The following is a 12,713-nucleotide window of genomic DNA, read 5'->3' on the forward strand; positions in this document are numbered from 1 at the left end:
CTATTGAGTTCACAAAACACACCAAGGTGGAGTGATAAAGCCAAAAGCTCTGTGAAGGGAAGCATCAAGCAATTTATCACTGGCTGAGGTACATCTAAACATCTTAAACTCACATTATCAGAATGATAAACAGCCCTGTTTTGTCTCAGGGTGCAGGTTTTTGCGCACCTAGCAACTGCTACTATCCTAAAACACAACTTGTCTTGATCAGTCACTGTGAGTGCAGTGTTTTGGAAGCATTTTATAGTCCTACATAGGAATAATGAAGGGCCGTACCAGTTCTGAGGATTCAGATCACAGATCCTACAGATTTGGTGGTTCTCCTCTCTGAGGTGGAGGGGTTTACTGACACCCCCTCACCATTTCTTTAGTCTGATTAATAGAGATGGTGATAGTCCTTTGGATTTCAGAAGTCATGCCAGGATGAACAAGTCTAATAAATCTCATATGATATTACCTAGATAATGTATATTACAGCTGTGGAACTGTTACATGTTTTCATGTAACAAGCACAGACTTCAATGTGTTTCATTGGAATTTTAGGCGATGAACAAAACAGAGTGAAACGATACATGGAATATTTTTATCTGTTAGAAAGTTATGAAATTTCAAGCAGGGTTAGGATATGAAACGATATTCCAATTTTTGGACCTGGAGTCCTGTTCAGTCCATCATCTCACAGGGTTCGTACAGGGGCTTGAAATCCTTGGAAATGCTTGAATTTTATCCAAGTGTTTTTGAGGTTTGGAAAGTACTTGATTTCTGTATAAAGTCCTTGAAAGTGCTTGATATTCTAACTACACAGTTTGATTAAAAACCTGAACTTGATATTTTTATGTTAGAATCACAAAATGGAGAGCGATCATTTTGCCTTGAATGAAGTCTCAGAAAGCCTCGCTGCAGCTCAGAGAGGGTTTGCTCCTTTTCGTAATACCAGTATATGAGCAGTAGACATCACCTGATGAAACGACCAGCCGCTGGACCGGTGGCGTCCTCTCAGGCAGAGCTATGAGGCAGACCTACTTTGAGCACGTAACTGTGTCTTGCCATTCGCGGTCTCCGGTGAGCGGGAGAAAATGCTCGACGGTTGCTGTTTTAATGGAGGAACTAAACCCCAAATCAACTTTTTTTGCAGATAAACTTTATAAACTGGGCCTCAAGGGTGCTATCTTTATGTTACTGTGCTATTTTTTTGGAATTTAATGTAAACTTGTTTAATACTGGAATAATTGTCCTAAAACCGGTCTGGTGCTGTTCTCTTAGGGTTGAACCGTGGTTACTGCAGTTGAATTTTCCTATTGGTTCAAAAGCTTGGGACACGCTTACGTCAAAGCCCCCACATACGGGTGTTAAACCGTCTCACTCAGACACGCCCCGTAGCGTTCCTCCACTGCCTCCACCTCCAAAGATCTACAGTATCTGTGGCAAAACTATCAGCGCCTTGACTGTTCATCGGTCTGAGCTTGAGCTCAGAGGATCAGGAGCACAGAAGAATGGGCAAAAACATCAGACCTAGACCTGCAAAGCTGGGAGAGACGCAGAACTGTTAATGCAGTAAAAGGTGGTTCTACAAAGTATCAACTCTGGGCTGAATACAAATGCACACAAAAGATTAGTCTTTTTCTTTTCTTTTTTTTTTTGTAAAGAAACGTTAAATAATTTTCCCTCCACTTCACAAACATTCACTCCTTTATTTTGGTGGTGTCACATAAATATTTAACAAAATACATTGTGGGAAAAAGTTGATATTTCTACAAAGGGCTGCTTATGTAAGGTTGAGTTTTACATACAGGAGGACACTCATCCAAGTTTGTATTGCAGTAAGTCATGACGATTGGTTGGTTGAGCCAAACGGCGGCAAGGCTTTATTTCTAATTGGTTAATACGAAACTGTGGAAAGTTACAGCTGTTGGGACGACCGCTTCTAGCTCGTTGTCTTAACTGAAAGTTTCAGCTAATCTGGTCAACTCTGGGGTCAGATACTTTGTATAGTGGCTTCTACCAGCTGTCTTCTAACGCATCACTTTTGTTGATAGACCTCTTGCTTGTGTTTACTCTCCACAGATGCATTTAGTCTTATTTTGTTTTGCATGTTGCCAACAGGGTCTGTCTTTAGGCCATGGAGAGAGCCAGCCCAGCCACTTAACCCACCAGCTCCAGAGGTGAACAAACACGCATTACTCATCAGCTATTGAACAGTGAACCCGATGCCGTGTTGCAGCAGTATCGACTGAAGTGTTACATCACTGCGCTATCTCTCTGTCCCGTCCTCCCTCAGGTTGCATATCCAGCCCTCCAGCCCTCCGCCAACACATCCCAGCAACCACCTCTTCAGACAGCCCAATCAGAGTCCTCCGCCTGGCTCTGCAGGCCTAATGCAAGGGCATGGTTAGTAATAATGCTCTTTTATTTTCGACACCAAAATTTGGTGTAGGTGCAGTGACTAAGCAGAAATGCTATGATCAGTGCAGATCACTTACAATAACCAGAGGACTGTCTGATTTAACATTCCACAGCTCTGCTTTATCGGTCCTGTTATATTTTAGCCTCACAATTATTATTCATGGCAAATTACCCCTTGGCTTATTACATTGTGTTTGTTTTTAAAACATTAATTAGAAGTAGGATTAAAATGAGGTGTGGATGCATCGCTCTTTTGAAGGGGCTCACTTTATTGCTTTCTGTTTTTATTATCTTTATATAAACACTTCTATGTGGTAATTCTTCACACTGTGTCTTGAATAATGCAGGAAAAGGCAAAGCTTTAGCTGACTGAATAAAAATGTACAAAGAGGGAAAACAGACAAGAAAATACAGGGTGTTAACTTGTTAGCCTGTTGTCACAATGTTGAAATAATGACCATAATGGGTGGGGGAAGCAACAATTCCTCTTGAACCAGCTCGGGTCACACTTTAAAGATTTTTTTGAAAATCCAAAAGATAAAGAGCATGTGTCATCATTTTTGCCACTTTTCCTTTCCTGTTGTGCTCAGGCTTGTAGCTAATAAAAATGTGAAAGGGAAAAAAAAAAAAAAAAACATGGAACTCGAGTATCAGTTCAAGTCGCAATGGCAACCTTAGAAGAAAGTGTTCATGTCAAACTCTACAGCTTAAAAGTGAAATCATAAGGTAAAGATTTCCATGGCCATTTAAGTATTTAGGAGAAAGAGAAACGTAGTCTGAGAGGGGTTTGGAAACCTACCAAACGGGCATCCTACACGGGGAATTAAAAACGCTCTGCGGCAAGCCCACTCTGCTTGTAATTCATTGATAAGGACTGCTTTTTAGAGAAATGGTAAATAAAATATCAGAGCAAAACCAGGAATTATTTGGCTAAACATAATACACAGTGCATACAGACGTGTAACATCACCCCCTCCTTATTATATTAGCTGAGTGCTCATGTATAACATATCAGCAGTGAATGATAGAAGCTGCTAGTCTCATTTTCTTTTACTGTTAATCACTCAGGGTTTAACTGCAGGACAGTAATGTAGCTGTCAGGACAATCATCTAAGGTCACAGTCGGCCACACCACTCGGTGTATGTCTGCTTGCATGTTAGTTTTATCACAGCACCATGTTTGGTAAAAAAAAAAAAAAAAAAAAGTTACTTCAAGCTATTGCTATGAATAGAATAGAAATGATTAATGATATTATTTGTTTGTCTCTCAAAATACGTGCATGCAGTCTCTCATTCATGTGGCTCACACTGAGGAAAAAGTAAACAAGTCGCTGTTGCAGCCAATCATCTGTAAAATGAAAGAACGTTTGAAGAGCGCAGTTATTGATGTATTTAATAAAAAAAAAACGAACCGAGGACACTTAAATATTAAAAACTGCTGTAAAAGAACATATTTCCTACCTGAGAAACTAAATCTTTCCCCCAGAAAGAACACATGTAAAGTAGTTGCCTTGACAGTCTGGCTTGCTTGTTTTGTTCGTTAAGATGTCAGGTTTTCCTGCCCTAAATGTTTAGGATGTTTAGCCTGTTGGTTGATGTCAGTAAAATCCAGACCATGCTTTTGTTTTCCCTGATTCCTTCATGCCACAGGGGCTCAGTCATCGGTGCAGTACCAACATGGTGCTCCAGCGATGTACCAGGGACAAAGTGGCAGCCCGCCCCCCACAGGCCTGCCTCGAGTCGCCAATCCGCAAGCCGCACCTGGCCGGCCTGCCGTCTCACTGGCACCGGGCGTACTGCAACAACAGCAGGTTGCCAACAGCTAAACCATTTTTTTTCAATCTCTGCACATAGTTGAATTGCTGAATCCAAATGTGTGTTGGGATGCCTGATTCTCTGTGCTGCGTGTGCAGGTGACCATTCAAGTGCAGGATGTAGAGCTGGGAGGAGGGGCACAGAGACCAGGCAGCTTCCTGTCCACACCAGGCGGACACAGAGTCCTTGGGAAGCAGCTTAGCGCAGACAACGCGGAGACGCACAGGTGACCCCTCTGAGCAGCCAGTCAGCACTCCCCCTGGTGGCTACCAGTATTACCCAGTGGACTGTTACAGTGTCTTCTACTGCAGCGTTACAGTTTTCTGTTTTGTCAGCAGATCTGATTGTGCAAACATGTACTTGCTGTTTGTTCTTTTCTGGTTATAATTGCTTTCTTTTATTTATTTTTTGGTTATTTAATTTGTGGAATTAGTTATTGTTTTTTCTAATATTTGGATTTTAAAATTTGAAACATCCGTGCTGTTTCTCAGGGGTTTTAAGATGTGCGCATGTGAGACTGAGCTCATTGTTTGTTACCATTTTATAAAATGCATGTAAATCTTCATCATCATTGATTGCTGAGAGGTCATCAACTAACGGTCCACATCAGTGTGTCTGGGTGAGTGTTCAGATATGAGTGTGTCCTAACAAGTGGAATAGATCAGTCACCTTGTGACCCTCTGAAACCGTTCATTATTGCCAGGACTGTCTTCACTGAGATACTGTATAATCTAGTTCAAATGTTTTTTAGCTCTGTTTCTACACTCTTCAGTGAATTCTTGTTCTCTGGCCAGACTCAAGTGTTTGCTAGGTGTGTTGGAGTTTTATAGGTTGTTGTTAAAGGTTTCCACCAGGCATGGGCCAGTTGCAAATCTCAAGGTATTCAGAGGTTTTAAAGAGTTATTGTTCCAAGGTGTTAAATTTTCTGTCACACTGTTCCTGTGGTTTAAAAGCCTATTAAATGAATGCCAGAGAATGTTCCATTGTGAGTTTTCTCCTGCTGTGTGGAGCAGAGAGTAACAGAGGGCTGCACACTGCCAGCCAACTGGCTGAAAGAAGCCTTTGACACATTTCAATTGGCCACATGAAAGACAAATCTGGATAAACAGATGGCCTGAACAATTAACTAGCTGAAATCGGCTCGAAGGCTCCTGGTGTTGCTCTATAACAAGCAGAATGGCTAAGGCAAGGCAGATTTATTTATACAGCACCATCTTTAATCAATGTAGTTTAAGTTGTTTTACAGAAGAATAATGCAACAGAAAGAATCAAATTAAAAACACAAAGTGAATTAAAAGTATAAAAACATTTTACCCTCATATTAAAAGAAACATTTAAAAGAAGATTTAAAACAAAGAAAAAGTGATCGAACCATCAACTCTGAACTGTATTTAGGCCCAAGACCAATCAGTGCCTTATAGACTATCAAGAAGCTTTAAAATTCTATACTTTGACAAACAGGGAGTCAGTGACTGAAGGACCAATCCATTTTCTGGGGTTGATTATGCCTGACAGCAGCAGTTTGGATGAGCTGCAACTGATTGTGTCCTTACAGGCCTACATAGACAACATCACGATAATCCAACCTACTTAAAATAAAACCATCTGAGAGTTTCCATGTCCTATTTTGACAAGAAACCCTTCAATTCTGGTAATAATTTCAAAATGGTAGGAGGCTGATTTAGTAATATACTCAGTGTAGTTGTTAAAAATTTAGGTCATTAATAACACAAATGTTTTTTCTTTTGTTTGTTTTTTTGCATCTTCTATAGTCTTTAGTTGAGTATTGATATCTAACCCGCATTTAGGGACCAGAAAGAACTTCTTTCTGTTCCAGGTTTAGGCTGCTGGAAACTCTGACCCATCCTCTCCTCAGTGACCGTAGTGAACTGTGGTAACACAGAAATATAAAGTCGTATTTCATCAACATAGATATTTTAGGGGGATTTGCAGTATACCATAATATGAGCTAGGTAGGGACTTTAGACATTAAATAAAAGTGGCTCCAAAGTGATGCCTTGAGGAATCCCATCAGTGGTCTTTGTTTGCTCTTGATTTATAATTACCAAATGACACAAAGTAGTCCTTGTCTGCCAAATACCAGCAGAACCAGGATAATAAGCACCTAAAGACTGCTACCAAAGTTTGCAGGTGATTGTTCTATATATTTTTTTCACTCAAAATAATAACTAATATTTATCAATATTAGATGTTTTCAGCAGCAGTCAGTATAATTCCTTATATATTTTCAGTTTTAAATAAAAGCAATTTGATTATATTGTGGTAAAACCGGCGTATTTTCATTCACGGGTATAATACGGTGAGAATGTGATACTGGCCCATGCCTTGTGTCCACTCTGTATGGCTGTCTGGACGATTCAGTGGTCGGTCGCTAACTGTTCTGCACCTTCCTTCCTGTTCAGCCGCAGCCTGGGCCGTTTCACCTCTGCCTACGACCAGGCCCATTTCAATCACCACCTCTTCTCCGGCGACGCTGCCTCTCGGGGTGCCCCTGGAGTCGTTGGCTCCTACAACCCCTATCTGCAGGCCGCCTCCCTTAAAGTCCCCGGCCTGGAAGGCTACCAGAGTGGGGCTGTAGGGACCAGCAGCTATGGGACCCCCTCCACACTACAGCAGGCCCTACTCTCCCCAACTCCTTTGGACTACTGTCCCCCGCAACAGCACGTCACCCCCACCCTGCAGGGCCTATTGTCTCCTCGGCACTCTCTAACAGGCCACACAGACCCCAGGTTGCCCGCCCAGGACTTGGCTGCCCTCCTGAAGAGACAGAACCCCCGGCAGTGCCCGGCGCAACAAACCCCACCCAGTGGTGCAGCACAGGAGTTTGGAGAATTGCTGCTTCTCCGCCAGCTGAGCCAGGGGGATACCCTGGAACCCCCTGTGCCCCAGCCTGCCTCTGGGGGTCAACACTACCACCATCTCCTCCAAATACAACCCCCAGAGGTTCAACAGCAGCAGCAGCACGTCTCTCAGGCGCCATGTCCAAGTTTACCACACTCTGAGAGCATGGAAGAGGATGAGGGTCCTGCTGTATCCCACCATCCGCATGAAGGCCTGCTGACTAAAGCAGGAGAAGCACATGAGCTCTTGGGGGCTCCCCGTGGCGGTACTCCACCTTACAACTCCCCTACACACAGGCACAATGCTTACATGAGGAGTCCTCCTGCTTCAAGAGGTTAGATTCCACTTTAAAAGCAGAATCTCTTTAATCAACAATTCAAAAACTAAATGAGTTGCAGTTCATGATTTTTTTTTTTCCTCTTTAGTGTCAAAACATCTTCATAAGAAATCTTTTTCTTTCAGAAACTGAGCATGTAGAGTGCCGGCCCCAAGGACAGGCCATGGAAGTACCTGATCACAATGGGCTTAGCTATCAGCGAGGTGAAGTCTATAGATCTAGAGGGCAGCTGCAGCGTCACCACACCATTCAGACCTGTGATGATGTCTACGTGAGTGAATATCTGCTAATTCTTTATACAATACATTCAAACAACTTTAGGAAGCTGACTCAGACCGGGGGCATTTATTCCCTAACGTGCTCAAATTAAAGGCTGGATTTTTCTTACTCTTCACTGTGAGGTCATGCTACTGCAGTAAAAGAGGAATTTATTTCGCCCCTTATATCTACCACCAAATTTCTGCATGTCTGTAGCACCTGGGAGTGAGTTGTTTTTGGTCTTATTTGAGGAGGAACATTTAACAGAGCAGATCGTAATTTAATAAGTGCTCCGTATTTTCACGCTCACTCTGAGAGATTTAAGATTCGCGAGTGATGTCATGCAAAAGAGTTGGCAGGAAAAGTGTCCCTCTGCGCGACTTGTTAGAAGTGCTTTGGTGCTCTTCAGACGGGTTGCAGCTCATCTTCTTTGCAAGTGCTGGAGCGAGCCAACTACGCTGAAAGATGACGGGGAGGAAGAAATTAAATACTCAAGTCAACAAAAAACTAATTCACACTTGGCGGTTTTCATGTATACTTAGTGAAAAGATTGAAATCTAATGCGAAGTTCTTAACTCACTGACTGGTGTGTTCCTGTGACTGTATGTTTAAAGTAAACCCATAATAGCTCCCAGGACCACCTTTAGGTCATTGCTGATGTCTCTCTGCTTCAGCATTGTCTTAACATACCTGTATGCTCCAGAGCAGCACGCAGTGAATGCCCGTTTATTTTATTAAGGTCATCATATAGTGCCTTAGATGTGCAGCACCTGGCTGCTACATCCTCTCTTAAATCCAATGGAAGCAACAATAATTCACTTCGTTTTCCCACATCAACAGCAACGAATCCATTCTCTTTCTGTTTCTAAATCCGCCGTTCCCTCCTCCTGCTCAGGATCAGGCAGATCCCATGTCTGGTATGAGCCTCTTGGCAGGAAAGGCGCTCAGCTCAGCTCGCATGTCAGACATTCTCAGCCAGACGTCTCTGACTGGAAGCCAGCAGCTGCACCAGCGAGAGGAGTCAGGTCAGTATTAGAGGCACCAACACCTCAAGCATTGTGCAGATGTTCCGTTTTATGCCAATCCAGTAGAATACCTGTGTTCTTCACACAGTTTGCGATGTAGAAGGGGAGCTCCATGCTGCAGCCTGTTACCCCTCGTCTTGCACCAGTGACATGCTCCTCAGCTACAAACCCCCTGATCTGCAGTACAGCATGGAGCAGGCTGGGGTCTAGCACAGGTGTGTGCACAGAAACCGCATTCATTGTGGGTCATTCTGTGCTTTTAGAGAACTTCTAGTTTATTGCATTTATTGGCTTTATTGTAACACATCGATTTGAAACCAGTTGAAACCATTGTTGCTCTGACTGTATGTGTAGAGTTGTCCTGCTGGAAGGTGGACCTCCACCTTTCTTCTAGGATAACTTATTATCAACTCTGATCACTTTCCCTGTCACGAAAAACCACCCCACAGTATGATGCTGCCGCCTCTGTGTTTCACCATGGATCCTTTTTTTTTCTGCCCCCAAATTCAGTGTCCACGTAAAATATGCAAGAGGAGTTTGATTGGAATGTGACAACACGTGGAAATGTTTGAGGCATATAAATATCGTTGCAGGCCATTGTTATATGATTGGCAGATTAGCAGACGTTTTGTGTTGTAGTGAATAATCACTGTAGATCTGCAATGATTGCATAAGATGAAGACATGGATTTTTTTAACAGCCCATTTAATGAAGACATTAATATTTGTCTTTTGTCCCTTTGTCCTCCTGCAGGAAGGGGTGAATCCTCTGTGCGTCGTCCATATCAGCCACCCTGAGTTGTTGACTTGAGTTGAGCAGCATCACGCCAAACCACCGTTGTCTGTCCAAGCGGGGGGCGCTCTGTCTCCATCTGTCTGTTTCCATCTGTCCCTTCGAAGGGAGGGCAAGAGACGGGGAGTGGGGGTGGGTGGGTGCTCCAAAGGTGGGGCCTCGAGGTTCAAAAGGTCAAAGTGCCAGCATTTTCTACACAGACATCCAGCATTGTTGTGTTGCAGATCGTTTTCAATTCTCACCTTTCATCTTGGGTAGCTTGAGGTCTCACTCTTCCCCCTTTCGACTCGCCGACCTAACCCCCTTCCCCTCAGCAACCCGCCCACTTCACGCCCACCTGCGGCCCTGACCTAAACCTCCATTCTTCCCTCCCCTGGCAACTGTACGGCATACATTCATTACGTGCCTGACTGGCCAGTGCATGTACACAGCAACACAATGAGACGCACACACTGCTGCCACAAACCCAAAGTATTCCCATTAGCTGTGTGTGTGTGTGTTTGTGTGTGTGTGTGTATGTGTGCGCGCGCATATGCATATGAGCGAGGCGAGGGAAGGGGTGAGGAATGCCGTGTTACTCCTGCTGTCCTGGTGCAAATGTTTTCAGAGTGGGCTGAAACCTCAGCAACAAAGGACCCATTTCAGGTGTTTTAGGTCGGGTTCTGAACGGGCACCAACGTCGCTCCATCCAGTGGTGGAGCTCTTCAACATCGCACAGGACAAACCAGCTCTTTTCTTCCTCCTTTTCAAGCATTCTGTATTTTATTTGAAAACTCATTTTACAGTTAATGTAGGCATTTTGGTCAACATGGTTACTTTTATGTTTTTCTTCTGTAAAAGATGTTTATTATATGAAATATTATTAAAGAGAATGGTTATGTGTTGCAAGGAGGACAACAATGTTCTTTGACTTAATTCTGCACTTTGGGTTCATGCTGTGCCTCTGTCCTCTTTTTCCTGTCCTCTCCTTCATGCTCCACCCTGCTTTGTACCCACCCTCCCTCCTTCCCCATCTTCTCCACCTCTAACGCCCCTCCACCCACGTTCTCCATCCTCCTCTCCCACCCGTCAGTGACAGTGTATTGCATTGTGGGTAGTTTTACCAGACATTTCCTCCTTTCCTTGTACAGTGATGCCATGTATAGAAAGCTATTACCGTTTCTGTATCAGATCATTTATTTCTTCCATTTTCTTTAGTTTTTTTCCATTTTATTGGGGACTCTCTTTTTTATTTTTATTGGTATTGTTTATTGTTTGTATTTTTGGAGTCTTTCAAATGTTTTCCTTTCCTTTTTTTTTTTTTTTGCTTTATTGATCTTGAGATTTCTAGCCAAAAGAGGACAGAGAAGAGAGCTCTGCTCTTTCTGTCGTAAAAAAAAACCATTGTTATTATTTTAATATTATTATTATTATTATTATTATATTGAGACACTTGAATAAGAGCAATTATTTTCTGTTGCTTTTTAAAGTATCATTTCAATCGATGTTGTGACCGTCATTCTCGTTGATGTTGGGCCTGTTTTCTGTTACCGGGTTTGTTGTGGCAGACTATACAGGGTCAGGCTTCGGGCTTTGTCTGGGTTGGTTTGGGTGCTACAGAGACTCATAAAAAAGACAAATAAACAAGGGAATAACTTGTAAAATAGCTGACATATCATCCTAAACATCCCAAGCGTGGAGACCGATAACTTCTACCCACCCACCCCCCGTCCCCGCTGTGATCCTCCCATCATCCTCGACTACATCCACTTCTGATAAGATGGCGCCTTATGGACTCGGCCCCTCTTCCTGAGCTAACTTTGCCAGAACCACGGAGGAAAGCTACAGTTACCTGTCTGTTTCTATTGTTTTGTTTTAACTTTACTTGGTTCCTGCATTGTTTAGTTTTTTTCCAACCCAAAACCTGGAGCGGAGGATGGGAAGAGGTGAAAGCTGTATCTCATGACCCCTGAAGGGTCCCTGTTGTTGAAGGACTCCAGCGAACTGTAAAAGGGAATCATTTCAGGAGTTGGTTTCAAGTCATCTGAAGTCTTCAACAGCAAAGGGATCCAAGGTTGTACTCATTGCAGTCAAATGCAAGGTGCGGCACACCATCAGAGATGAAGCCTCCACCTTAATGCTTTAATCCTTTTTTTTTTTTATGTCTGTCGTCCCAACATGCTGAACATAGAAACAAAATTTGACCACAGAGAGACTGCTTTAAAGCACATAAAGTATCACTCATGTTTGTACAGGTCAGACATCCCAATACCTGACTGCACGGTTGCTATGAACACCTGAGCGAGTTCCAGCTGACCCATTCTGATTAGTTTGTCCTCTAAAACAAGTAGAGCTTTTTGTCTTATAGGAGCCCTGCAATTACAGCTTCAGTGTTCACTCCATCTCTGTTTTTCTCTCATATCTGTCCTCATTTTTCTTCATCTCTGTTTACACCAAGCCAAAAAAAGGAGAGGGGGGGGGGTCTGGAAGAGACGGGACCGTTTCCTGAAGCCAGGAGATGATCACGGCTCTGAAAGCATGGCAGCAAAACGATTCAAAATCCAACCAGGAGCTTCGTGACTCTAATGTTGTGACTGGCCTGAGTTGTGTGTGTGTGTGGAGGTGGGAGGCAGAAGGGACCACTTATGGGAATTTAAAAGACTGCACAGAGTTACAAAGCAAGCAGCCTCACATACACACATTCAGGCTGACTATTGTTCTCCCCTTCTTTCTTTTAAATGTCCCCCAACTCCACCGACTGCCATCTTTTCTCGCCATCCCTGCAAGACGACTCTCTGCTCCACCCCTCTTCCTTAGCTTCTTTTTGTTTTCTATCAGTTCATTTAACGAATTATTTTTTGTTGTATTTCTGTTCACTCCTGTTGGGTACAAAAATACTAAAGTGCAACAACAATGGTTCAAAAGAATATCAACCAAACTGAGATGAATAAATAAATATATATAAATAAATAATTTAAAAGGGTTACTTTGTGTGTGTGTGTGTGTGTTTGTTGCCATGTTCCAGATCAATTTATAATCAAAATGAATCATTAAATTAGCAGAAAGCAGCAGGTTTCAGTCTTCGGATCACTGAACCACTTTATGTTGAAGCTATGTAAAAAATATTCATCCCCTTGAAACTTTTCATTTTGATTGGCCAACATAAATTAGTCCATAATTGTGAAGTGGCAGAAAAATTGGGAGGTCTCACAAGCTTACATCTTCAGAGATTCCTGACGAGA

The 12,713-nt window shown here is 42.9% G+C and overlaps 1 protein-coding gene across 4 annotated transcripts in view; it reads left to right on the plus strand.

The window, feature by feature from the left end:
- Positions 1–12,457, plus strand: part of sik3 (SIK family kinase 3) — a 47,885-nt gene extending 35,428 nt beyond the window's left edge. For 3 of the 4 annotated variants that reach the window (XM_047391025.1, XM_047391028.1, XM_047391026.1), the window contains 9 exons: positions 2,104–2,162; positions 2,279–2,388; positions 4,054–4,214; positions 4,317–4,444; positions 6,642–7,414; positions 7,543–7,688; positions 8,571–8,700; positions 8,789–8,915; positions 9,454–12,457. In XM_047391025.1, coding sequence (XP_047246981.1) covers positions 2,104–2,162; positions 2,279–2,388; positions 4,054–4,214; positions 4,317–4,444; positions 6,642–7,414; positions 7,543–7,688; positions 8,571–8,700; positions 8,789–8,910 — 1,629 coding nt within the window. In that variant the 3' untranslated portion in view covers positions 8,911–8,915; positions 9,454–12,457. The remainder of the gene's footprint in view (positions 1–2,103; positions 2,163–2,278; positions 2,389–4,053; positions 4,215–4,316; positions 4,445–6,641; positions 7,415–7,542; positions 7,689–8,570; positions 8,701–8,788; positions 8,916–9,453) is intronic. The other variant, XM_047391027.1, reaches the window with a different exon arrangement.
- The last annotated feature ends 256 nt before the right edge of the window (positions 12,458–12,713 follow it).

Source organism: Girardinichthys multiradiatus, chromosome 18 (genome assembly GCF_021462225.1).
Source record: "Girardinichthys multiradiatus isolate DD_20200921_A chromosome 18, DD_fGirMul_XY1, whole genome shotgun sequence".
Lineage (NCBI taxonomy): Eukaryota > Metazoa > Chordata > Actinopteri > Cyprinodontiformes > Goodeidae > Girardinichthys > Girardinichthys multiradiatus.